Source organism: Silene latifolia, chromosome 11 (assembly GCF_048544455.1).
Source record: "Silene latifolia isolate original U9 population chromosome 11, ASM4854445v1, whole genome shotgun sequence".
In the NCBI taxonomy this organism is placed as follows: domain Eukaryota; kingdom Viridiplantae; phylum Streptophyta; class Magnoliopsida; order Caryophyllales; family Caryophyllaceae; genus Silene; species Silene latifolia.
In genome coordinates, this window is record NC_133536.1 from 171,481,497 (window position 1) to 171,508,199 (window position 26,703).

The 26,703-nt window shown below is 38.2% G+C and overlaps 3 protein-coding genes across 5 annotated transcripts; 2 read left to right on the forward strand and 1 right to left on the reverse strand.

Moving 5' to 3' along the window:
• Positions 1–8,919: 8,919 nt before the first annotated feature.
• Positions 8,920–14,271, forward strand: LOC141612079 (protein root UVB sensitive 2, chloroplastic). Of its 2 annotated transcripts, none has more exons than XM_074430786.1 (10): positions 8,920–9,101; positions 9,200–9,352; positions 10,968–11,056; positions 11,135–11,219; positions 11,840–11,899; positions 11,980–12,073; positions 12,287–12,384; positions 12,558–12,737; positions 13,128–13,250; positions 13,541–14,271. In XM_074430786.1, exons 1-10 carry the CDS (start codon positions 9,084–9,086, stop codon positions 13,964–13,966), a joined length of 1,326 nt encoding a protein of 441 aa, XP_074286887.1. In that variant the 5' UTR covers positions 8,920–9,083; the 3' UTR covers positions 13,967–14,271. The 2 variants fall into 2 exon arrangements, with proteins under 2 accessions (XP_074286887.1, XP_074286889.1); XM_074430788.1 differs by having other exon boundaries at positions 8,999–9,101; positions 9,221–9,352.
• A 177-nt stretch (positions 14,272–14,448) lies between these two features.
• LOC141612080 (11S globulin seed storage protein 2-like) lies at positions 14,449–22,862 on the forward strand. 2 transcript variants are annotated; one of them, XM_074430789.1, is made up of 4 exons: positions 14,449–14,559; positions 21,428–21,702; positions 21,787–22,254; positions 22,340–22,862. In XM_074430789.1, the coding sequence occupies exons 1-4, from the start codon at positions 14,529–14,531 to the stop codon at positions 22,727–22,729; spliced, it is 1,164 nt and encodes a 387-aa protein (XP_074286890.1). In that variant the 5' UTR covers positions 14,449–14,528; the 3' UTR covers positions 22,730–22,862. The 2 variants fall into 2 exon arrangements, with proteins under 2 accessions (XP_074286890.1, XP_074286891.1); XM_074430790.1 differs by lacking the exon at positions 14,449–14,559 and adding an exon at positions 19,027–19,444.
• A 127-nt stretch (positions 22,863–22,989) lies between these two features.
• Positions 22,990–25,930, reverse strand: LOC141612081 (uncharacterized). The gene is made up of 2 exons (XM_074430791.1): positions 25,689–25,930; positions 22,990–23,613 (listed from the first exon to the last, which is right to left on the reverse strand). The coding sequence occupies exons 1-2, from the start codon at positions 25,850–25,852 to the stop codon at positions 23,289–23,291; spliced, it is 489 nt and encodes a 162-aa protein (XP_074286892.1). The 5' UTR covers positions 25,853–25,930; the 3' UTR covers positions 22,990–23,288.
• Between the last annotated feature and the right edge of the window lie 773 nt (positions 25,931–26,703).

The following is a 26,703-nucleotide window of genomic DNA, read 5'->3' on the forward strand; positions in this document are numbered from 1 at the left end:
TTGTTTGATGGAGAATATTGGTGGAAACATTTTGATTGGGAAACTGTTAAGTTATAATTGTAGAGGATAGGATTGTCTCAAGGATTAACTTATGAGTAGACTTGTCGAGGAGTGGTTCAGATGGCTCTTTGGATTAGTGTGGCCTCTGGTTGTTGCCCTGTTGATGTTCGGAGGACCTAGTAGGATGACTCTGTGGTTGAATAATTGAGTGAACCTTTCTTGATGTACCGATCTTCCTAATTCCGATCTCCGACAATTGTCATTCTTGCCATTCTGGCTTGTTCCGTTGTGCTCGACTTTATGGAACTCATTTGACCTCTTGAGTAAAGCGTCTTGTTCGTTGACATCTTTATTGACTTCATCCAAAAATTCCACCTTTAAAAGTTCAATTCCTTCTTGTCTGTTGGGTGTGAGTTCCCTATCGCGACTTGCACTTCTCATTTCCGAGTTGTTTTCCATCTTGCATAGATTCTATATAGTTTGAGTAAACTTTTGGTTCATTTACTTGGAGTAAATTTACAAATTGACCTTTTTCTATAACATTTGAACATGATTTCTCACTCTCTTTCAACCCTAGTGTTCGATTGGATATCTAAGCTATTTCTCGTTTTGTGTAATGATTCCTTTTCTTACTCTTTTCCCGAGTTACTAAGCCTTATTTAATCATAATTAGTAAAGATATTATTCTTACTATAGAACTTTGAACTAAAAGTTTGAAAATGCTTTTATGATTTTCAATGGTTTTAACATTAGTGAGTGTTAAATCTCGTTGTTGGAGACGTCCCAATAATGAGTTTTCTCATTTATTGGTGTAGAAATATTTTTATATCTTGATATGAATATGGATGTTCTTGTCTGATCAACAAGAGTATCACCGTTTCATTGAAAAGATACCTATATTTTCTTATAACTATAATTTCTCCTTCTAAGTTTCGAGGGCGAAACTTTTTAAAAGGAGGGGTGATTGTAACGCCCCGTAATTTCGGACCGTTAATATATTTCGGAAATAATTTATTAATCAAATAAAAGTTGATATTTAAGTATTTAAAGTAAAAAAATAATTCAAAGAAATATAATTTTATTATATTTTGAAGAAAAGTATTTATTTTGATAGTTTCGAGATGTTTAAAAATAGTTTAAACCGTGTAAAACTTTTTATTTCGAAATAAGGGCGTATCGGGGGGAAAATAACAATTCTTTTGAACATTGGGTAAACGAATTTGGAAATGGGTAGTATAAATATTCAATTTTCTTGTAATCTCGTGTTTAAGAACTTTGGTCTTGACGGACTTTGCATTTGACTTACGGTTTTAATTATTATCGAAACGAGTCAAAACCGACTCGAAAAATCCCGACTCAAACCCGCTCTCCTCCTTTCTTTCTCCCTTTCCCGCGGACCAAACCCCCCTTCCCCTTCATTTTTCTGATTTTTCTTCTATCCTTCATCATCTTCAACTTCTAATCTTACAAACACCATTTTCAACCAAAAATCAAGCTGTTTTGGCCATAATTTCTTCGTTTCTTATCGGATTTTCACGAAATTTACCTTTCCAGAATCCCCTCGCCGAGATCTACAACCTAGTATGTTTTAATTTTAATTTTCTTGAAGTTGTTTTAAGATGAAATTTCGGAAATTCGGTTTTATGTACTTATTATTGTGTTTTAATTGTTTATTTAGGTGAAGAATTGGAAGACGAGTTCGGGGACTCGTATATTGTAGAGGATAGCGGCTAGTTGTTGTTAGGGTTTGGGTTTTGAGGTGCTAATTGCTCTTTTTCTAGCTTAAGGTAACATATTTCGAGTTACTCGACGAATTATCGTCACAAACTGTGTTGTTTTTGTATGTTTTGTAATTTTTGTTTGTATAGTAATTTTCACATGTTTAGAATGGTTGCATGCATGTCAATTGTTAGCTTAAATTATCATAATAGCATGGAAATGATATGGGAACGATTAGATTATGCTTAAAACGAGTTAAAATGAAGAAAAACGGAAAAAAAAAAAAAAAAGAGGAGTATGGGTGGGGCAGCAGGCCGGCAGGCCCGTGGCAGGCCCACGGCTAGCCCACAGATGGCCCGGGTCGGTCCGTTGCTTGTTTCGCGGTTTTCCATGCAAAATTTGTCATTTCGGGTTTATTAATGACATAGTTAGTATGAGTACACTTTAGGAATTGAATCATATTAGTAATAAAAATTATGTTAATGGTAAAACTATGCTTATATTAATAGTTATCACATGTTAGGATAGTTTACAAAATGAAATTGTAATTAATAGGCTCAAAATGAATTTTATAGCGATAAATGTAATGTTTTGTTGATTGTGCCGAAAACTGAGCCTTAGTCCCTTTGACTGATGCGATGTCAGTTAATTGAGTGATTGGTTAGCCGCAATTTGACCCGTACCTGTCGCAGGGCTGGGGTTGCGGGTAAAAATTCGGTTGAATGAATTAGATAATCGGCCTTTTTCTTGCTTTAGGCCATTTATTATATCTCTATTTCACATGTGTAGTTAGTTGAATTTAAATAGCTTCTTATTTAGTTAGTTGAATTTAAATAGCTTCTTATTATGTAGTAATGGCCCTAGATTCCCCGAAGCCTTTAATTTGGTTAATATTGTTAGAATTGGAAATTGGTATTGAGGATTCTGTTGGTTTATCTGCTGATTAGACATTTATATAGCCTTTCACATGATAGAATATTAGAATTTATGTTGGTAAGTAGGACCTTTTTGCCCTCTTATGGTTAAGTGGGTGTCTTACTTGACTTGTGTGGTGAGTCTTGTGTGGTGTGGGCTAAAGTATTCAAGCTGGGACTAGCTGGGACTAGGTCTTAGGTGAGTATTTCGGCCTTCATCATAGATAAGTCTTTATAGTCTTTGACGAGTATATGTTCACTGCTTGATAGCCTTTGTGTTCCTGACTAGTGGATTTATATCCAAGTTGGGGCATGACCTCAGTTACTTATTTTGATAGTAAGTGGTCAGCTTAAGTACTAGCCAACCCTTTGGTGGACTCCTTAGGGTACTCACTTCACTTTGTTTTAAAAAAAAGTTGTGGGTCTTGGGTGCGGTGGTGTGTATCCGCATGTCTAGGTCTGCGCAGATTTTAGGCTAGGGTTGTGTTGTCTCTTGGCCATGTTTTATTAATATTAACCGCTGAGCCAAGATACCGGTTCGATTACCTTCCCTACCTCGTGGTATAGACTCGAGTTACAAAGTGACTATTGACCGTACTAAGAACTTATGCCTGTCTTTGATATATTGCCCTTTCTTGTATGATGATTTTATGAACTGTAATAGGTGAGATGTAAGCGGTTCTGATTGATAAAGTTTGGATTACTATTTGAATTATATGATTCACATGATAGTTTAGTTTGGTCAGTTTAAGGGTCATAGGTTAGATTACATGATAATTACATTGTTTATCATATTGTTTACATGTTTTACTACATGTTACATTAATTTTGACGATTCGTGGCTGGGAGGACTCGAAGTTACTCCCCACTGAATTGTGGCTTTCGTGTTTGTATAAAATGCGATTGACAAAGTTTGTTGATGCTTAGTTGGGGTCACGATTTGACGAGCTAGTGAGCAAGGAACCTTGGACCTAGTTTTGGCTATTCTATTAGTAAATCTTTTACACTTTTGGTTTGTATATAATTTGAAGGGACATATGTCTCCCTTTTCTATTTTGGGTTTGTATCACTATATTTCCGCGTCTTAAGTTATGGATGTAAATTAGTTTATCAGCTTTTGCAGGATTTTTGACACTCTTCTTGAGTTGGATTGGTTGTGAATGGTTTAGGAAGAAAATTTTTTGAAATTGCAGGTTTTATCTAGTTGAACCATTTACAAACATATCCTACCAGTTTTTCCGTAGAATTTACGCTTTTAGGTAATTAGATAACGCTAATTAGTTAAGGCTAGATTTAAGGGTGTCACACTCGGACGACCATGTAACAATGACCAATGAATTCGCATATACAACCACGTAAATTAGAGACATAAAGAACCAAACTTTTCAACAAATAAGAATGAAAACTGAGAAAAAGGGGCGAAATATCAACTAATTGTCGAGTAACCTATCACCGTTACCTTATAACTTCTTTAATGGGCACGATTTCGACTCAAAAATTATACCGCGTTGTCAAGCTTGCACCTAGACACGAAGACGAAAGAAATTAGCGCAAGATTTGAGCCTTAAGAAGGATGTCAATCGCGAATTTGGACGAAAGCAGGGACCTTTCTTACCTCAAAAGATGAAGGACGAACAGGGGAAGCTAATGGTGTAAGAATTAGGGGATTTGGTTGAGAAATAAGGGAGGGATCTCGGGTTGAAGCTTGGCAAAAATGGCGTGGAGCTTGTTTGAGTCTGCTGTTGTTGTTCTTGTTTCTCGCAGGGAAATAAAGAAGAAAAGGGGAAGTGGGGGCGGGTGATAAAGATGACCCCACAAAAATAATAATAATAATAATAATAATAATAATAATAATAATATATAGTAATATGTAATAATAATAATAATAATAATAATAATAATAATATATATATATATATATATATATATATATATATATATAATAATATATATAATAATAATAGGAGAGATATTTTAAAGGTGGAGTGTAAGAGGGTAGGTGAGCATGTTGTCGATTTCTGGTTGGTCCGGATTAAAGTAGGTACAAGGTGAAATGTGACGGTCTATAGCTAGACGGAATAATGTCTCGAGTTTATTTTAACTTGAGACGGAAACTAATATTATCACTTTCACTATTCTTGTCCGACAAAAATACACATACATATATTCTTATATAAATTATGTCTTAAAAATATAATTTAAAAATAATACGTATTTTTATATAAGTGAGCTTTTATATATTACGTTTATAAAAATCGTGTTTGACATAAAATTAATTAAATTGAATAATTCAAAAATATATAATAAAATGATTAAACGGTTTAATAAATTTTAAATGTCAAAATGGGAAATTCGTGGGTGTTACAAAGAAAGCTTTGCGTTGCTTGAAATCGGAGAAAATTACCGATGGATATGCCTCCACCGGTGGAACTACGGGCTCACTGCTAGACTGACCCGTCTCAAGTTGAACGTTAGGACGGGTCCTCTTGTTGGTTAGACCTCTGGTTTTCACCATACTGCAAAAGACAAGTCTTTAACAAGGGTACTAGGCACACCAAAATTTTGCAAATAATGGACTGTTTTTACTTGTATAAAATTTTTGAGTCGAACTATTAAGGCAAATTTTCTCAGCAAATCACCAAGCATTTTACTCAAAACGCCATTACCAACATCAAGGAGCTTGAAACAGTATGATAATCTAACAAAGGATGAAGTATTTCGATTTTAACAACCCTTAAACTTAAAAATCCAATTAAAAGTATGAAATTACCCTAGTAATCGGTATAAACAATGTTTATGTGCTATTAAATCCGAAAATCACGAGAGAGAGAGAGAGAGAGAGAGAGAGAGAGAGAGAGAGAGAGAGAGAGAGAGAGAGAGGCTTAATTTCAGTCACTCGGGACGAAATTTCGAAATATAGGCAAAAATCATGTCATAATTTTGATAATAAAGGATAAAATTGAGTTAGAACCTTACCTTGAAGAGATTTTTGGCAAACAAGAGCAATTATCCACCAAGAGATTACCCAAGAGCTTGAGAACTAGGAAGTATGGAGGTTTAGAGAGAAGAAGAAGAAGAAGAAGAAGAAGAAGAAGAAGAAGAAGAAGAAGAAGAAGAAGAAGAGATGGGAGGCGGAAATAAGAAAAGAAGTAGCGAAAATAGGGTTTTTGTATAACCCGGATACCTCCCGATAAAACATACTCGGTCGAGTACTGGGTTTACTCGGCCGAGTGTCGACTACTCGGTCGAGTATTCTGTATACTCGGTCGAGTTTTCAAGAGCAGTAGCGATTCTTAATTCTGACAAAATGACACTCGGTCGGGCACAACCATACTCGGCCGAGTGTGGCCCACTCGGTCGAGTACGTGTTTATACTCGGTCGAGTGTCCAGAAAGCTGAGATAAAATCTCGAATTTTAATGCACCTGCAAAACAATTAGCATAGTTCGGAGTTCCGTGTAACCGGCTCGTCACTGTTAGAGCTTACTTCTACCACATAAACACGCATCAACACGAATTATGCACGTCCATTACCAACTCAATGAACATTTCTACGTACATTCCTTACTTTGCTATTAGAACAACTCCCATGCCACCCATAAGCATACATGTTAATTAACTACTTTCCCGCAAGTTTAATCCATATATCACATCATTACACATTTCATTGATCATGTGATACTCACCTTAGACAAAACGTTTGCAAGACAGAAATCATCATATAACGCAACCATTGTCAGCCAATTCATTTGACTTAACCTTGTCGCACATTTCGGAAAACTCATTCATCAATTCTAGACTCCTCCGCGCACATTGATACACATTATTCTATCCACATATGCACACAATAACCATCGTTACGCAAAGACTCTTACTAGCTACCCTTCTTCCGTGGCTGGCTTAAGTACGAAGGGGCCATGATTTTGGAAATGAGTGCGCCTACTCACCCAAATCTAGCATCAGTTGGAGCTCCCAACGCACATACACCAGGTTCATTTTAGTTGACACCCTATTTTCATTAGATTCATTGGTTCAGGTTCCAAAAACCTGGCTCTGATACCACTTTGTAACACCCTCGTACACCAGGATGCCTTACCAAGGACCATTCCTGTATATGAAGGTGTTACCATCTCGGTTTCCCAAGGTAGTAGACCAAATGGACAATAAAAGAACATTTATAATACATTAATGTACTCTATATGATACAACTCTGTATAAACTCATTATATAAAAAGATAAAGACTACTACAACTCATGATACAACACTTCTAGACCGGTAGCGTGATGACTCGATCCCTCCAATCTCAGCAGCCACCAAGCAATAGTACCTGCTAAGCCAACTGCTCACCATCCCCGAATGGATCACCGCAGATACCACAAAACAACAACGGGGTCAGTACAGACTAACCAAATTAAAGTCAAACAAACAATGTAATCGGCTGATCATCTCCACAGTAACGGACTCCACACCGAGGTGTGTAGCCCTGCCGGATTACCCATCGCAACAGGTAATCCACTCCGTCGGTGGGTGACCGCAGCCCATCCCCACCAAGTCCAGCTCATCAACGAGCGACTAACAATCCTTGTCCCTTAATGTGCACATACCCTCCCGTGACGGGTTCCACGGAGGGCGAACTAGGGTGTGAAGCCACTCCCGCAAGTGACTCCACCACAATCACACATACCACAGCATCACAGCTGTCACAACAACACAAACGTCACAACACAACCACATCACCACCGTCACCACAACACCCATTCTCCGATGATCAGCAGATAACAACAATTATGAAACAAACACAATCTTAATCAATTAACAGTACTGAGTAGGGAAACCCTACCTCATTGCAAATCAGGGAAAGTATCCACACACAGCCAAGCAAGACTCTCCTACAACGATAGCCATCACCTATTATACCACTATCCTCAAAATCTACTAAAAGAGACACAAGGCAGAGACTTCCCTAATAACGCGAATCGACGATAACACGGACGATGACCACGCACGCAACCTTCCTAAGCGAATCCCGTCTTTCCCATGGTGAAGGTGTAGGCTATATACATGAGAGTGCATAAAGGTAGGGGTGATAGGAGAGAATGATAGGCTAGGGTTAGAGAAAGAGGAACCGTCGAGAAAAGAGAAAATGAAATGAATTTCGCGAACTAGCGTTTTATATTAATGCGTCAACAGCAGTCGTACTCGGTCGAGTACCGGCGTACTCGGCCGAGTAGACTCTACTCGGTCGAGTATTGATGATACTTGGCCGAGTAGCCTCTGCTAGGTCGAGTAACCACCCTATAAAGTTCATATTCCCATCCTAGCTCCTCACCAGTTCCTCCCCAAGGTCTTTCTTGGTCAATAGGGTCGGTCAACAGAGTCCTTAAATATCCTGAGTATTACACCGCACTTATAATGTCAATTTTTTTAACACAACACTCTGTTATTAACAAACGCAGGATCTTTCGCATTAGATGTTAGTTGTGCTCATTGCGAGTTTTACTAATGAGCATTGTGTTATGTACACTTTACAATGTTATTAATTCCGATATTTTCGTAATGTGCCATATATATCGTAGACCTACCGCATAGTACACAAATTGTGGGGAGTGCCGCTCACATTGTCACTATGCATTACCCTCCACGCTGACGGGAATCCTTATAAGATTAATCAAATTGGGGCACCGCACTCGGTAGAAGCGGTGCAACAACTAGTTCATACAAAAAGAAAAAATTTACCACCTAAGTTCAAAATAGTTAATATAATTTGAGATTAAAGGTAAATTAGCGGACGATAATGCTATCTTATCATCATATCCTTTGTGCTTTGTGATTTGAAATAATGATCTATTATGGCTATTCCTTTCACTTATGAAGGAGATAAACTTTGTTATATGCTACTCCGCAAATAGTAGATTACTATTTACCATTTTGAGTTTATAGTAATATGTAACTATTTATAACCTCGAGGTTCTTTCATGATTGAGGTAATCCCAACTCGTGTATGAGAAATTGATAAAACTTTTTAAATATTTTTTTTGCTTTTTGCCCGGCCATGGTCATGCCGAGCTGCAGACTTTCAAATCGAGCATGGTCCAATTGGAGAAGCGGGTTTATCCGAGCTGGACGGGGTAGGCTCTTAAAAAAATGGCGCACGAGTCTAGTCGGTCAGTTGGCCACCTCTAAATTATTTCGGTCTAAAACTAGACCATGAGTCCATTTGTAGGTGAGACTGGATGGAGTAGAGTATTTCGGTTTTGATCCAAGATTGACCAAAATTTTAATTTTCGTTTTTAATTTGGTTCGTTTTAATTCGAACTACTGATTTTGAACCGATACTTACCCCTAAATAAAATCATAGAGAAAGGACCATTTTGAGCTCTAATTTTATCCATAGCTCCTTTCTACAAAGAAAGAGACAACAATAGCTCGACACTCTCCAATTTTTCTTCTATGAATATGGATTTATTGGTACGTTCATAATTTCACACCAATTTCTTAAGTATTTCTTACCGATGAATTTTCTCTGTTTGCTGACATTTCTCCTGTTTTATTTTGTTGAGTTTCAGAATAAAATTGTGACATTGCAGAAAAAAGAACCAGATAATGATAAACTTAGGGTTGAAGATGAATTGCAAGAACCAATTTGTTGGGTTGAAAAATCTGCAGATTCAATTAGTCGCAGATTTTGCTTTGACCCACATCAAAGTTCCAATCTTTCTGTAAGATTTAATCTTCTTGTTTTTTTGTAATTATTTTTTTATTTGTGGAATTTGTGGTCTAATTAAGGTTTCTGAATAGGGTGTTTTGTGATTTTGATGTTTGAGGAATTGAAGAATTTATTGCGATGGGTTTATTGTGAAATTTTAGATTTTTGTTAGATTTCGTTTTGTTGATTATATGATTGGATGTAATTTGTAATTATTTGCTATATTAGTTAGAGTTGTTTAGAAGTATTCGACACGGGTGCGTGTCCAAGTGTCGGACCGGGCTGTTTTTAGGAAAAGTATGCATATTTTGGGTTAAAATGAGGTGTGGAAGTGTCAAGTGTCATATTTTTGTTCAAGTGTTGAGCGTTGGACACAGGTATTTTAGGATATATGAAGAGTTGGAGTAAGATAGATTTAAAGCGTTGATGGTTTCATTGTTAGTTCTAGTAGTAGTGATGATCAGTTGACAAGTTTGTAGCTTTGTCAATTTTTATAGTTTGGGTTCAAGAAGCTGGCTTTATCACCGAGGCTTTATTCTTGATTATAAGAAGCACCAACATATTATTGGCAAAGTACGTAATTTCGATTTGTAGTGTAGTGTAGGAAAGTTATGCTAAGTTGGGTCTCATACTCTCATACTTATTAGTTTGTGTGACAAGCTTACTGTGCATTTGAGCAAAGTGCTGGTCTTTGTAGCCCTACTTCAGTAGTGATAAGTTGAGAGTTAACTGAAAAGAAATGAACTTTCCGTCAGCTAATTTGAGGGCATTTGAACTTAGCTGGTTAAGTTGTATAGTTTGAGTTCAAGAAGCTGGCTTCATTAACTAGTTATTAGAATTGAGGGTCATTATGCGTCATTTGATGTTTATATGACTTAAACAATCTGCATTTTGTTCATTACAATGATGCTTTATTCTTGATTCTATAAGGAGCACTAATAAACTATTGGCAAAGTAAGTAATTTCGAGTTGTAATGTCGTGTAGGGAAGTTATGTGATGTTGGGTCTCATATTTATCAGTTTGTGTGACAAGCTTACTGTGCATTTGAGCAAAGTGCTGTTCTTTTTAGCTCTACTTTAGTACTGATACAAGTTGAGAGTTAACTGAAAAGAAATGGACTTTTTGTCAGCTAATTTGAGGGCATTTGAACTTAACTTTTGGATGCAACTGTCTCGTAACTGTTATCGCTAAGCTGTATATTAACTATCGTGTGAATGTTGAAAAATGGCTTATTAGAGTTTCTGAGTTTTTGATGTTATGTTGTCCCTCTATATCTTAGAACTGTTTTTGAGGATGAGTAGCTGGTAAGGCCCCCTTTTAGTGAATACTGAGTTATTTGCTTAATTGCAGACTTGGAAGTACTTAGGCTAAGACATTACTCAACTTTAGATAGTGGGGACTCTGTCCCAAAATGAGGTTTAAATTGCTAGGGCACATTTTTAATACATAAACATGATTATGAATTCAAATATTTTAGTTTTTAAAAGCAAAGCGCTACTACTCGTACAGTAGTATTTCATTTAAAAGATACTGTCTACAATTCGATATTTTTTCCTTTTTATATCTAAATCGTACAATAAGATGGTTTAATCATATGCTAAGTTTTAGTTCATGTGGGTTTTATCAGGTAAAGGTGCTTGATGATTCAAGGCCTGCATTCAAAAAGGTTACTGAATCCTTCTTGAATACGTTCTTTCCCTCTGGTTATCCATACAGGTAGGATTTATTCAAGTCATAATCCTTTTTCCCGTAATATGGCAGTCCTGTGTCTCACAAATGTTTCTGTAACTGCAGTGTGAATGAGGGTTATCTCAGGTATACACAGTTCAGAGCGCTTCAACACTTTACAAGTGCTACGCTATCTGTCCTTTCAACTCAGGTCATCTCTTGTTTCTTGCTGGCTAATTTTTTAAAGCAGACTTCATTTTTTATGATTAGTGCCTTGATTGCTGATGTGTCATGGATATGACGAGATCCCTTATTTTGTAGACTGTACTACATTCAACTGATGCATTCATGCATTTTTTTTGTTGTCGAGGGTATGTGATTGCATCATGTGGACATAGCTTTCAAGTGCCTCTAGCAATAAGTTTCTGTTAATGGGGCCTTTCAATAATATATTACAAAACCACTCATTAAGGGAAAAATGATAGTTAACGCAATAACGCCTAACGGTAGGTCACTAAAAATGGAACGATACCTTGTTTTACAACCACGTTTAAGGAGATTTGGCAAAAGTATTTTTGTTAGTTATCTTTACCTTGTTCGAGTATTTACTGGTATATGACATGTTTTTCACCATTGGTGTATGGGTAGTTTGGAGGGAGAGAAAAAAATGCTAAATTTAATGGCTTTAGAGCCTTGTATTATTGAGAGTAACTTGGAGAAATACTTACTGTTTTGACTTCTGAGAGTTCTGACTGCGGGGTTTCTTTGTGAAATATGTTCCGACGCTCCATTATGCATCTTCTGTAGCATCATATTCTAACTCTTCTGCAGTCACTGCTGTTTGCTGCAGGTTTACGGCCAACACCTGCTCAGGCAACTGTTGTAAGCTGGGTGAGCCACTGTTCTCAGAACAACTCATCTTTCATAAACCAATTTAATATTTTTTAGATGTATACATCTTTGTCTTGCAGATACTGAAAGATGGTATGGAGCATGTTGGAAAGCTGATTTGTAGCAATCTTGGTGCAAGAATGGATTCTGAACCGAAACGTTGGAGAATCTTGGGTTAGAATTTCATCTTCTCGAGTTCTCAAGTAATGAAAACGTAAATAGAGAAGTACCTTAGCCGCCCAGCCTTGTCTTTTTTTAACTTCTTTTCTTCCGTCATTATCTCCGCATGATTCCCATATGAATATGGGTCATCTGGAAACAGTCTTTTTGTGTATTGGTAGTATTGTTATTGATTCTCATATGAATGTTGGTTTCCATTTCTTACAGCCGATGTTTTGTATGATTTCGGCACTGGCCTAGAAGTTATGTCTCCATTATTCCCACATCTTTTTCTTCAAATGGCTGGCCTTGGAAATTTTGCAAAGGTATCAATCTTGTTTCATTCCTCTACTGACTGAAATGTTAGTCGTAAAGTTTATCTCCATGCTATATTTAGGTCTTTACTTTACATTGAATGGCCGTACAATGTAAAATTGTGAATCATTTTGCTAGCATCAAGAACAATCAATTAGATAATTTGCTCAACCGTTGATGTCAGGGAATGGCAGTTGTCGCTGCTAGAGCTACGAGATTACCGTTGTATTCTTCATTTGCAAAAGAAGGAAACCTCAGTGATTTGTTTGCTAAAGGAGAGGCCATTTCTACGCTTTTCAATGTTGTTGGAATTGGAGTAGGAATTTCTCTCGCATCCACCGTCTGTTCATCCATTCAAGGAAAGGTGAACCTCTTTTACTGTTTTTTCATCCATAGGAACCAGGTGTATTAGTAATGACCATAACTCTTATATGGGACAGTCTCACATATGAGACCAACTTCAATACTTGCGCATTCCTTGTGTAATTATAGGGTAAATGGGTTGTCTCCTCACATGCAAGAACGCCTCATATAAGTTTCTGTGTAGTTGTTGTGTTGTGGTTCATTTGTTGAATCTCATTGAAATCACCAACATAGCCGGCTTAGTGGTTTTGTTCATCAACTTGTAACAAAGGTTTTTTTCCGGATTTATTCAAACATCCATTTTTTTCCAACAGCTGGCATTTCTGATTTTTTGGCAGCCAGTCTAATCCTAGACTTGCTCTAATAGAGTGAAAATGATGTTTGTTTACAGATGATTGCTGCACCTCTTCTGTCGGTTTTGCATGTATACAGTGTTGTAGAAGAAATGCGAGCTGTTCCCGTTAACACCCTAAATCCACAGAGAACTGCTATGTTAGTGGCCGATTTTGTTAAGGTAACGTATAGATGGTGAACCTCAGCCACCCAATGTGTGATATCAATCACATTTCATCTCCATATGACTTTGGTTATCAAAGGACAAATATGACCAATCTGAATATACATCTATTTAAAACCGATAGCGTCGAATTAAACCTCATATGTCTTCAGTCGAAGTTGGATAAACTAATAGTCAAAGTTGAATCACTTCACATCATAGCCAGTTGTGTATAATAATATAAATCGAATGGAGGTAATACCTTGTACAGCACGTGACCAATTTCATTATCCGTTAATTTGACACAGATGGGCAAGATATCGAGTCCAGCTGACCTCAGATACAAGGAAGACCTTCTGTTCCCCGGACGCCTCATAGAGGATGCTGGGAAAGTGAAAATTGGAAGAGGTCTACATAAGGTTGCCACACCCTCAAAATTTCGGAGATGGAAAGAGATATTCCCCGATGAGAAGTTTGTTTTAAGCCAAGGAAACAAATGGACTGACATGGTGTTGGACCAAAATGCCACAGGGGAAGACGCTTTAAGGGGATGGCTAATTGCAGCCTATGCATCAAACAGTAAGCCATCTATCGATGAACTAAGCCCTAACTGTCTATACCAGGCTTACGAGAAAATGGAGACCGTTTTTCCACAGTTTCTGACTGAACTCCAACAAAAAGGATGGCATACAGATCGTTTTTTGGATGGGACAGGAAGCCGTTTTGCATCTTAGCAGTTTGATACTTTGATCCTTTGCTGAAAGTTCAAATTTCCAAGTAAAGATTTTTCAAGTTTAGTTCTTTTTTTTTTGCCGAATAAAAACGATATAATTACCCTGTAAACTCGTGTAATATTTTTTTAACCTGAAGGAAGATTAAGTCATCCTTTCATGAGCCATTTGATATGGTTTTAGTAGATCTTGTGTGGGTCACTTTGTCGGATTTACACAAGGCAACCTTACTCTCGTGTCGTAAACACACACAAAAAATCGTTTTGAGGGCATTGAATCCTTTGGGAATAGTACTTTCTCTTCACATTTGAAGAACAGTCTCGGATGTTTGGATTTGAAATCCTTGATGGATGATTGACTACCCTTTGATGTGTTTGACTTGTAATCGTTGTATCAGTTGGTCTGGTGTGACACCGATACACCAGTGTAAGTATTTGAAACGTGGTTGTGCACCTTATAAAAGTTTTTCTCGAAATTTCTTTTTTTCTTTTTTTTGTGTGTGAAAGACAAATGAGCATTTCAGATTTTCAGGTGTAACAGTTCAGAGTACTTCAACTGTTTACAGATGCTGCACATCTGTTCTTTCAACCTACCAGGTAATTTTTTTTGCTAGGTGACAGTCATTTACATCTCATGTTCCTTGTTTAATCGACTTCATTGACGCAAGGATATAATTACTTCCTTTTTATGACAACCTTGGTGTGACGATCTGCACACTTGAACCCTTAGATTTACTTATACTTATGTAATTTCATTGCCCTTGTACATTTGTAGTAAGTAATTTCTTAGTCTAGCATAGTTTTAGAATAGCTTTTCTTTCCATAAATAGGTATATCGCTATTCTACACTAAACTTGTAATTTCAATGTTTCCTGCTACCAGGATGTAACTATCATATTTCCCTCTTTAGGGAGTACTAGTAAATGAAAATCTGCTTCCTACCTTGTGCCTTCGTATTGCTTGTTGTTGCTTTGTTGTGAACGACTCTTAGCCTTCACTTTACTAACAAGCCGTGTTTGTGGGATCGACACTAGGATCCCGACTCACACCCCCGAGACCGATTACGAGTGCCTAGTGCTTGACAAACACTAGTGCCTAACGCTCTCGTTGCATCCTGTCGAGTGTTGCTGAGACCCGAGTATCGTGCTAGTGAGCGATTCTTCACTAGTTCGAAGTTCCTTGTCGCTTGCATCTTGCCTTGAGACGGGCAAGGGTGCGCGCCACGATTCGGCAAAAGTACCGGACCGTGACATTTAGTATTAGAGCCCGGTCTTCGGACGGGTTTCTGCACGCCGCATTTGTTCATCGAGATCGAGAAAATGGGCGAAACAATCGAGGACTGAGTGGATGCCTTAGAGGATACAATCGACGTCAAGCTTCCCAAACTCGAGAGCATCGTTATGCGGATGGCTGCGAGCCTCGAGGAGTTGCAAAAGATGGTTTGTGAACTCGAGACGAAGGTGGACGGGATGAACACCCGCATCCAAGCGATCAGTGCTGCGATCCCCGATGATCGGGAGGAAGAGATCAATCATCTGCACCGCAAGGTCGAGATGTTAGAGAACACTTGTGCCACGCTCGTGAAAGCGGTGGCCAATGACGGGAAATCTGTGGGGAGCCATAAGGTGAAGGCACCTCCACCTCGTGCCTACGATGGGGCGAGGGATTCGAAAGTGGTCGATAACTTTATCTTCGATATGGAGCAATACTTCCGAGTAAGTGGGCTCGACGAAGACGCGGAAGTTGTCACGGCAAGCACGTATCTAGTCGACGATGCCAAGATGTGGTGGAGGGCTAGGTACAAGGAAATTGATGCGGGCACGATTACGGTGACATCGTGGGCCGACTTCAAAAGGATCTTGAAGGATCACTTCTACCCCGAGAACACGGAGTTTGTTGCTCGGAAGAAGTTGAAGGAAATCAAGCACACCAAATCAATCCGGGAATATGTGAGGAAATTCTTAGCGTGCATGCTCGAGATTACCGAAATGTCCGAGACGGATAGGACATTCGAATTCATTGATGGGTTGAAGAGGTGGGCACAACAAGAGGTCATGAGGCAGAATCCCAAAACTCTGTCTTCGGCCATATCGGCCGCGGAGCGCCTGCTCGTCTTTCACGGGGAACGAGAGGCACCAAGAGTTGTGGCACCAACGGGGAACACTGGTGTGTCACAAAGTGGGTACAATGGACAAAGGCCACAAAACAACGCCATTTCAGTTGGGAACAGCCGGTTCCGCTCACAAGGAAGTCAAGCCCAATCGGCGAGCACTACAAACTCGCCCTCAAGCTCGTCTTCGAAGGCGGGAAACTCTACTGCTTCCACAACGAAAAGATCGTTCGCGTGTTTTGTGTGCAAGGGTCCTCACAAGATGGCCGATTGTCTGAACAAAGCGGAGTTCAATGCCATGTTCAAGAAAATGCCGAAGAGGGCTCAAGAACGTCTCGATGGGGCGTTGGCCGACTATCACCAAGAGTGTAACGAAAACTCAAGTGATGGTGAAGACCAACCACGGATGGGCTCACTTCAAAGGATTAGCGCGATGGGGAAGTACGAAGATTCCTGCGCCAAGAAATCCAACGGGCTCATGTACGTGGACTTGATGGTGAATGGGAAGCAAGCACGAGCCTTGATCGACTCGGGCGCCTCCCACAACTTTGTTACGAAAGAGGAAGGCGATCGGTTGGGGCTAGTTCTCGGGATGCTAACACCGCCTAAAGCGGTCAATGGGAAACTGAGATGCGTCCAAGGAGTGGCTAAGAAGGTCGCGGTCCAAGTGGGCGAGTGGGCGGGGAGCTCGACTTCACCACCGTTCATTTGGATGACTTCAAGTTAGTACTCGGGATGCGGTTCTTTCGAAAGCATTGGTGGTATTGAAACCGAGTGACGGATCGATGCTACTAATGGGGGTCTATCGTAGTGAAGACGGTAGACAATGACGAAAGACAAGGGGGCAAGATCGAATTTCGGCTATGAGGGTGATACCGACGCCGAAACAAGGGATGCGACCTTGGAGAATGCCTAAAGGTTCGGTAGAGCCGAGGGCGAACAAGACCCAGGCTAACTATGATGCTAAGTGACCTGGGGGACGAAAGAAGAGTCTACCCCCTCACCGAGGAGTAGACAATGAGGGCCGAGATGCCCAAAGAAGTAGGCCTCGTACCATTAGGGGGCCACGTCGATGTCTTTGAATCGACGTCCTGGTTTGCGGTCGGTCGACCCAAGAGATAAGGCCTCGTACCATCAGGGGGCCGCGCCGAAATGTTGATTCGGCGTCCTGGAGATCTCACATTCCCTTGAATGCAGATGCTGAAGTGACGAGAGACAAGATGAAGGTCCGTTGGAGCCAGTACTTGGAGAAAGCCCGAGAGAGATCTTTTCAAGCAGCGGCAAAGTGGACTTTCCCGAAAGACAAGGAGCACGTGGTGGACTTGGATAACATGATGTTCGGCAGCTTCTATGCCAAGGACCTCCAGCCTATCCTTGAAGGGACGAAGATGCCTGTCATTGTTTGGGACGAAGCGCAGATTCAAGCCGAGTTGTACAAGACAATCCTCAACACTGCATGGACAGTCAGAGCTCACCGAGGATGTCTCACTGAAGCACCATTCAAGATTTTTGTGTTGTCGAGGGCGGCAACAGATTAGGTGGGGGGAGAGTGTGACGATCCGCACACTTGAACCCTTTGATTTACTTATATTTATGTAATTTCATTGCCCTTGTACATTTGTAGTAAGTAATTTCTTAGTCTAGCATAGTTTTAGAATAGCTTTTCTTTCCATAAATAGGTATATCGCTATTCTACACTAAACTTGTAATTTCAATGTTTCCTGCTACCAGGATGTAACTATCATATTTCCCTCTTTAGGGAGTACTAGTGAATGAAAATCTGCTTCCTACCTTGTGCCTTCGTATTGCTTGTTGTTGCTTTGTTGTGAACGACTCTTAGCCTTCACTTTACTAACAAGCCGTGTTTGTGGGATCGACACTAGGATCCCGACTCACACCCCCGAGACCGATTACGAGTGCCTAGTGCTTGACAAACACTAGTGCCTAACGCTCTCGTTGCATCCTGTCGAGTGTTGCCGAGACCCGAGTATCGTGCTAGTGAGCGATTTTTCACTAGTTCGAAGTTCCTTGTCGCTTGCATCTTGCCTTGAGACGGGCAAGGGTGCGCGCCACGATCCGGCAAAAGTACCGGACCGTGACACTTGGCGTCTTAGTCTAATGGTTAAAACAACTACGGGGTATATGTGATATATGGATATACAGTTTAACCGCCTAGTGATATTTCTACTTATTACGTCCTTTCTATGTAATCCAAAGATTTTACTAGTCATGAGGAAATTAAGGACAGTATTATTCTCATTTGAAGTTGAAACGAGTTTTGGGGGGAGTGTCGCCGGTCGAAAAAAGGGTTTGAGAAAATAAAGGACGACAAACAAGGCAAATACCTATAAACCATACTACAAAAAATCGGTTTGGCCAGGCCATATTATGTCACCAAATTTAAGCCGGATAACACTCATCTTAAATTTGTCGGCCGTCATCATTATAAAGTATAAACCGCTAATAATTTGTCGAAATAAAAGTATACGAGTAACTTATGTTCTAGTGAAAACCATATACTTGTATAAGAAGATTGTCGTATTTCTGAAAGGAGACAAAAAACCATAAATACTTGTGTAAGACATCAACTTTATGCGAGTACTCCGTCTTTCTCAATCATTTGTTTACCTTTGAGTAAAAAAAAACCATCACAAAAAATAAAAAAAGGTAAACAAATAATTTTACAGCAATATGAACATAACAATTTTCTTGTGATTTAGATCGTCCGTTTTACACAATTTGTACATCAAACCGCCTCACATAAGAGTAATCCAAAAAAAATCATGTCGAATATTTGCATGGTTTATGGGACTATTCAGCCAACACAAAACACAAAAGCATAAGACAAATGTATGGCAAAATCAGACTCAAATTGACACACTTACATGCATGCATGCCAATGTTATTGATATGTGGCAACCACGACGCCGTTTCATGCAGCAAATATTGGGGCACATGGGCTCAACACGGCCCGAACCACTATCTATATAACTAATGGGCCTTGAACAATCCAACCCATCTCACAATACAACAATAACTAACACACTCCTCTCCTCTCAATTTGAGCAAGTATGGGTACTACTAAGGTGTTTGTAGCATTATGTGTATGTCTGATGGCGGGGTGTTGTTTGGGACAGTTAAGTGTTAAAAGGAGGCTGAGCTATAGTGCTCAACAATGCCGGATTAATCGAATTACTTCGAATGAGCCGAGTCGGAGGATTGAGTGTGAAGGAGGGTTGATTGAGGTTTGGGATGAGAATGATGAACAATTCCAATGTAGTGGAATTGATGCTAGGAGGATTACTATTCAACCTAACTCACTTGTTCTTCCTAGTTTTCACCCTTTTCCTCGTCTAGTCTACATCCAACAAGGTATCAATCAATACTATATATTAAATCCAGAAACCAAGGGACTTCAATGTAATTAAAGAAAGTTATACAAATTAATTATAATATATAGTTTTAAATTACTAGCACCGTGTGATGGACCCGATTAAGGGATCTAAATGCAAATATTATATAGTTTTGGTTAAAATTAAATTATATAGAAGTTTGGTAATTTTCCTAAACATTTGTAAGAGACTAAAACATGGTCAATTTCCTTAAAATAAAATAATTAATTAAGATGGTCAGTTTCCTTAAAATAAATAATTAATTAAGATGGTAAATTTCAAGGAGACTAAAAGAAAGAAGATGTTTGGTAATTTTTCTAAATATTTATGAAAGACTAGAAGACGGTAAATTTCCTTAAAATAAAATAATTAATTAGTATAAACATGCACACTTATGATATTAATTGTTATCATCATAAAATTATATATTAAATTTAAAATTTATGCAATTTTATTAAACTTTATACTGTAGTTTATTAGATGTATAGAGATGTTAATTATTTAACATACAAAAATATAATATACGTAGGTTATAAATAATTCAAGTTAGATTCCATAATATATAATATTGCATAATTCTTTTGATTTGATTTAATGCATATATGTAATATATTTATATATAAATATATCCTCTTAAAATTGCATGTCTAAGTAGTCAAAGAAGTAATTTCGTCAGTAAAGAAAAGAATGGTAGTAACATTAGATATAGTTATATGATAGTAATCACTCATTTGAATAGTAAAAGTGGTAGAAACAACAACGGGAGTAATGAAATAATCAATATTAATGTGGCAATAGTGAAAGTAACAATAATTACGGCGGGAGTAGTGAAATTATCAATATTAATGCGGTAGTAGTGACAGTAACAATAATTACGGCGTGAGTAGTGAAAGTAACAATGATTACGGGCAAGTAGTGAAATGTTAGTACTATTGTTTCATTAATAAGAGTAAAATATTAATAGCGGGAGTAGTGAATTTGTCTCAAAATTTATTTCATCATAATTTTAGGATATGTCATAGAAAAATATATTAATAATAAATTTATGGGTTATGCAACTTAAGTAATTTTATTTAATGAAAAAAAAAATTAATGGTAAGTAGAGGTAGCCCGGGCGAAGCCGGACATCAATACTAGTATATCTATATATATCTTACTAAGTTTGCTTATTTACATTTAATTAAAATACTCCTAAGATATGAATAAAGCGACACTATCCCATGTATTTAGAGGCGCGCATCATCTTAAGGTGGGACGTTTGAGTTTTTACGGTATTCCTTTTTCATATCAAATGAGTTGATCTTGTATAAAACGGTTTTATAGCTATTAAAGACATATACATCCCTTTATAAAACATTTGTACTAAATAAAAAAAAGTTATGGGAGGACGTAGGGGTGTTAACGAGCCTGGCTCGCCCGAGCTTGGCCTTGCTCGGCTTATGCTCAAGAACCAAAACTCAAGCTCGAGCTTACGCGAGCTTGAAAAAAATATGCTCGTTATAAAGTTTGCTCGCTTTAACGCGAGCTCGAGTCAAACTCGAGCCCAAATCAAGCCTATGTAAAATTGTATTTTTTTTTATTATTCTTTTTCGATATTTTCAATAACAAGGCTCGAAGGTTATATATAAAAATATTTCTCAAACCAGTGAGACATTTGATATATGTGATACAAAAATATAATCATGATAAAATATTTTTAAAAAATATGAGCAATATTCTATGTAATCATGTAATCATACGAGCTTTTCGAGTCGAGCCGGCCTTTGCTCGGCTTGACTCGTTAAGCTCTCGAGCTGAGCTGGCACAAGCCGAGCTTTGACCAAGAGTAGCTCGCGAGCTGTCTCGTCTCATTAACACCCTAGGAGGACGTGTAGGTAAAATGTAAGGATTTAGTGTAAAACCGCCTTAGACGGGAATTGATGCAAGTGAAATAAAATAAGGTGTGTGGAATGGGTGAACGCAGGTGAAGGAATATTGGGAGTAAGCTACCCAGGATGCCCCGAGACATACCAGTCAACCTCAAGGAGACAAGAGTCGGGTCGACGAGGAGAACGCGAGTGGCAGTCCGGAGGCCAAAGTGACCTTCATCAGAAGGTTCACCGGTTCCGTGCTGGGGACATCTTGGCTATTCCACCTGGTGCCGTTCACTGGTCCTACAATGACGGTAACGAGGAAATCATTTCCATCGCTGTTAATGACCTTAACAACCATGCTAACCAGCTTGATCAAAACTTCAGGGTATGTTTGTTTGCTTTTAATAAAGTACTCGATCTCATTCCAATAAATGACTCGACTTCACGTACCCATTAATTGTGGATGTAGGCATCCTTCTTGGCAGGAGGACTAGGGGGAAGATCAGGATTAAGGGAGAGAAGGGGAGAGGAACAACAATTCCAACAATTCCAAAACATCTTCAGCACTTTCGACAGCGAATTAATGGCGGAGGCCTTTAATGTGCCTGAGGACTTGATAAAGAGGATGCAACAAAGCCAGGACCGATCTCTCATTGTGAGAGCTGAGAAAGGACAGATGAGGATCCTCAGCCCCCGGTCTTTGGAAGAGGAAGAGGAAGATGAAGAGAGGAGGAGGAGCAAGTACATGGGACTCCTCGACGACGTGAATGGGTTGGAGGAGACCGTTTGTACGATGAGGTTGCGCCACAACCTTGACAATCGTCGTGAGGCTGATGTTTTCTCACGCCGTGGTGGAAGGCTCAACATTGTCAATCAACACAAGCTTCCTATTCTTAGGGAGTTGGACATGAGTGTCGAGAAAGGACATATGTTCCCGGTATATATATATATACTTCCATTTTTATTTATTTATGCTTAGTTTCGAACCAATTATCCTAACTCATGCAAATTAAAACATACAGAACACAATCTACTCACCACACTGGGCAATGAACAGCCACAGCGCAGTATACGTGACACAGGGCGATGCACAACTCCAAATTGTCGGAAACAATGGTGAAACCATCATGGACGACACTGTCAAACAAGGCGAGATGTTTGTCATTCCACAGTTCTTCACCTCAATTTGCAAGGCTGGAAACAATGGATTCGAATACGTCTCCTTCAAGACAACAAGCAGCCCAATGAAGAGCCCTCTTGTAGGGTATACCTCCGTTTTTAGGGCAATGCCCCTGCAGGTCATTTCCAATTCCTTCCGAATCTCCCCTTCCCAGGCTCAAGAACTCAAGTTTGGGAGGCAGCACCAGACTTTCTTCCTTTCTCCACAGGCCAAAAGCGGCCGTAGCTCTTAGAGAAACTCTACTGTGGGTTATTCAGCCTCCTTCGTTTGCTCGAGGTTGAAAATGAAAATAATGCTAGTGTTTTTTTTCGACTTATGAGAGATGGCTGTAATGGTAGTGAGTTTGCTTAGAATAACATGTTTGTTTGTAATAAAACTTTGGTTTCTTTTGTTTCCAACCAGTGTAGTAGTTCTTAAGACATTTTACTTTCGAGGCTCAGCACCATTTTTCTTAAAACCGTCTTAAACTTGGATTATAGATCTTCCGAGATCATCCAAAGTGCTACTGCCTATACCACAGGCGAGGACAGGAGACACGATGACCAATTTAATGGTTCGATTAGTTGTTTTACAAGCCACATGAAACACCAAGCGGGTTATGATGATGCAAACTTTCCAAATAATAAGACTACTTAATACTACTAGATTAACAAACATATTTCAGCAACCTTAAAACATGAAATCAACTTCATGTTATGCTACAAAGACAGTCCATGAACTAATTCCTTGCCTATTAAATTACAAATAGTGAAATGAGAAATTCCACCAAGAGCGAACTAGCAATTAATTAATTAATTACAAGCATCATTAGCCAGCTTAAGAAGGTGGGCCTGGTGGGCCGCATCGGTTTCAGAGACAAGGCCCAATAGAAAGAGTGACTTGACCTCCCAGGCCTTATAAGAGTAGCCCACTCTAGTGTAAGAGTTCAACAATGCAGCAGTAGACTGCTTCAACAACCTCACATATACATTCTCAACGTCGTCGTTTCGTGTTGCTGCTTCTAACAAGGTAAGATCTGATCTGTACCGTTCAACTGCTCTCGATCCAAACACCTTTGATACCGTTGATTTCTGTGGGATCATCCTTGGCCATTCTTCCCTCCTACTTCCCCAATACCTATATATGGTTTAATTAGTCCACACTCAAATTAGTGTATCTAAAAACATATAATAATAATAATAATAATAATAATAATAATAATAATAATAATAATAATAATAATAATATTGCCATATAAGTGTCTCATTTTATCTTAATGATAAGGAAAAATTACAAATAACCACCTCGTATTTGCGCATTTTTACAAATAACCACCATGTATTTGCATTTTTACAAATAACCCCCAAACTTTCATCTAAACTCTCCAATCACCACCGTATATTTGCCCCGACACTTGTTTTTCTTATTTCCCGACTCGTTAAATAACATTTTACGTAAAATGCCCATAATACCCTTCCCTCTATTACTCCCAAACATACCAATGTCTTTGTAAAAATCATCAGCATACTCCCAAACTTATAAACCCTAAATCCCCAAATTGATAATCCCTAATTAATTCACAAAGATCCATCAATCATTAGCTAAAATCCAATTGATTTAACCAACAATTCAACGATAAAACCTAATAATCTAAGCTGCTCATCATCAATTTCTCCCTCTCCATTTGATTCTAAACTTAGCTCTTCCGTTGTAAAAACAGATGTATTCGCAAATGCACTCGAAACATCATCTATTGTTGATGCTGATTCGGCTAATATGCCCAAATCCAAGGATTTTTCGTTGATTTTGTGTTTAATTCATGAAAAGGTAAACACTTTGTATCTATTAACAAAGTGCAGGAGACTACTGTTGTTCTTACCAAGTGTCTACATAAAAGTTTACTCTACCCTTTGTTTATACTTCAGTCTTCATATGTCCAATTCCAAGGAGTTTTCCGTTGATAATCCGCAAATTATCGTCTTTGTCGCCTGATTGATTGATGGATTCTATGAATTAATTAGGGATTAATAATTTGGAAATTTATGGTTCATAAGTTTGAGAGTATGCTGATGATTTTTAGAAAGACAAGGGTATGTTTGGGAGAAATGGAGGGAAGGGTATTATGGGCATTTTATGTAAAATGTTACTTAACGAGTCGGGAAATAAGAAAAATAAGAGTCGGGGCAAATATACGGTGGTAATTGGGGAGTTTAGATGAAAGTTTGGGGGTTATTTGTAAAAGTGCAAATACATGGTGGTTATTTGTAAAAATACGCAAATACGGGGTGATTATTTGTAATTTTTCCTAATGATAATTAAACGGTGTCACATTGTCAGCTTGTCACAATGGCAGCTGGGAAAAGTTCAAAACCCTTTGTATGCCTCGTTGGATTTGGACTTCCATTAGTTGGTTTTCTTATTTATGAAAATGGGTTGAATGTGACCGATAAAGCCCACTACAATTATATGATCCATCGGGTTAGGTGCAGGTCATGCGATCGATCACGGTTAAGTAAGACATAGTGTGATAATCTTTTGATAAGTGTAGAGTCCTTTATTATATACTTTGGGCGGCTGATGGGGGATCCAAATACAGTTTTATTATGGCTAGCTCTCTCTTTCTGTCTAGAATACCTCTAACCTATATAAATAGGTTATTGGGATGACATACCCCATTGATTGTCTGTCATAAGAAACCTAAAGAGTGAGAAGAAAATTCTAGTATACTATTACTTATTATTATTATACGCTCCAGACGATCTTACTGTTACTTCGTTAAAGGTATGTACCATATACATTGATCCTTATAATTTATCTTACATGTCTACCTAACAAATTTGAACCTATAAAGATGTTGAAATTTGAATTATTTACGTTTTCAAATGACAAATGTACAAATCGGATCCTACCCAAAAAAGGAGATAATTTGAAATGCAAGCACAGGTAATACTAAACGACATTATCATTAACGCTAAATCTCATTTTCTTTTTAATATAGCTCGATAATCGATTTCACAAAAATCAAATAATATTTCTTAATGAATCTCAACACCCCAATCTAAAATAACAAACACACATTCTCACTTGTAATAATCACATGCTTGTATGAACATTTAAATAATGTTAAAAAGAAAAGAGGGTTGTGAGACTTGTTGAATAACAAAATGGAAAAGGATTAAATAACGAATGAAATTGTTAAAAAAGAAACATACTGGGGAGTGCAGTGACCTCTGTGCCTAGTAAAGACGAAACCCGGTCGAGCAGCCATTGAAGAAGATATGAAACAACATAAGATTAGTAAGTGAATGAGTTGAGTCAATAAACTAGCAGAATAGTTCACCATTTTTGCTCTCAAATTTTGAATCTTCTTTACCATAAGAAAAAAACACTACACTATTTTTTATACTTATCTTTCCTAAAGATAAAGCTCATAAAAAGTTGTCATGACTCGTGGATTAAAAAAATAAAATGTTACTTTTGTACTTCGTGTTAAAATACTAAAACTTGGGAGAGACGGTCTTTCAACATCCTTTTATCGTGATATAATAATTTTGTATCTATTTATTTACATCATGAATGTACCTATTTAATTTCTAATCATGATTTATTATATATATTTTATTATTTTAGTACCACTTTTTCTTAAACTTGTAAAATACTTTTTCAATAAACTTATTGAAAAGTCGTCTCTCTGAAGACCTACTCAATAAATTACAAATTCTCTATCCCATTTTACGTTTTATCTGGTGATGTCTAGCCATTTATCTTTTTGTTACATTGCCTCGATTAAAAGAATTGTGATGATGTGTTAAAAGGTAGAAGTAACGGGATATAAAAACGGACATAATTAAGATCGGTTGTCATTAAAATACAAAAGAAGGGTTAAAAAGAGGTGTAGAGGGGGTTTGTAGTTGTCTGATTGTCTGCTCTCTATTTTCGAACTAAAGTGACGGTTTGCTGGTCCTTTAACTTGTGTTCACTTAGAAATCAACAATAGAATTGTACTTTCTCTCTCTTGTTTTTAGAGAGAGCTTTTTCTCTCTTTTTAGAGAGCACGTGCTACTTCTAGCCTTTTTCCAATGCTTATCCATTTAGAGCATCCGCAAAGGTGGGGAGGTGTCTCCCCATATATACTCTCTCTCCTTAAATGGGGAGCCTCATTATTGCACACACTTCTCCTTAATTAGAGGCTCCACCATTTGTAGGGAAGGTTCCCATATGAAAAAG

Excerpts from the sequence above, each read along its gene's own strand:
- LOC141612080 (XM_074430790.1), top strand. The coding sequence starts at position 19,144 with ATGGGTACTACTAAGGTGTTTGTAGCATTATGTGTATGTCTGATGGCG. Across the intron at positions 21,703-21,786 it reads AGCTTGATCAAAACTTCAGG|GCATCCTTCTTGGCAGGAGG; the intron begins GTATGTTTGTTT and ends TTGTGGATGTAG. Across the intron at positions 22,255-22,339 it reads AGAAAGGACATATGTTCCCG|AACACAATCTACTCACCACA; the intron begins GTATATATATAT and ends TAAAACATACAG.
- LOC141612081 (XM_074430791.1), bottom strand. The coding sequence starts at position 25,852 with ATGGTAAAGAAGATTCAAAATTTGAGAGCAAAAATGGTGAACTATTCT. Across the intron at positions 23,614-25,688 it reads AGAGGTCACTGCACTCCCCA|GTATTGGGGAAGTAGGAGGG; the intron begins GTATGTTTCTTT and ends AACCATATATAG.
- LOC141612079 (XM_074430786.1), top strand. Across the intron at positions 9,353-10,967 it reads ATCAAAGTTCCAATCTTTCT|GTAAAGGTGCTTGATGATTC; the intron begins GTAAGATTTAAT and ends GGGTTTTATCAG. Across the intron at positions 13,251-13,540 it reads TAGTGGCCGATTTTGTTAAG|ATGGGCAAGATATCGAGTCC; the intron begins GTAACGTATAGA and ends AATTTGACACAG.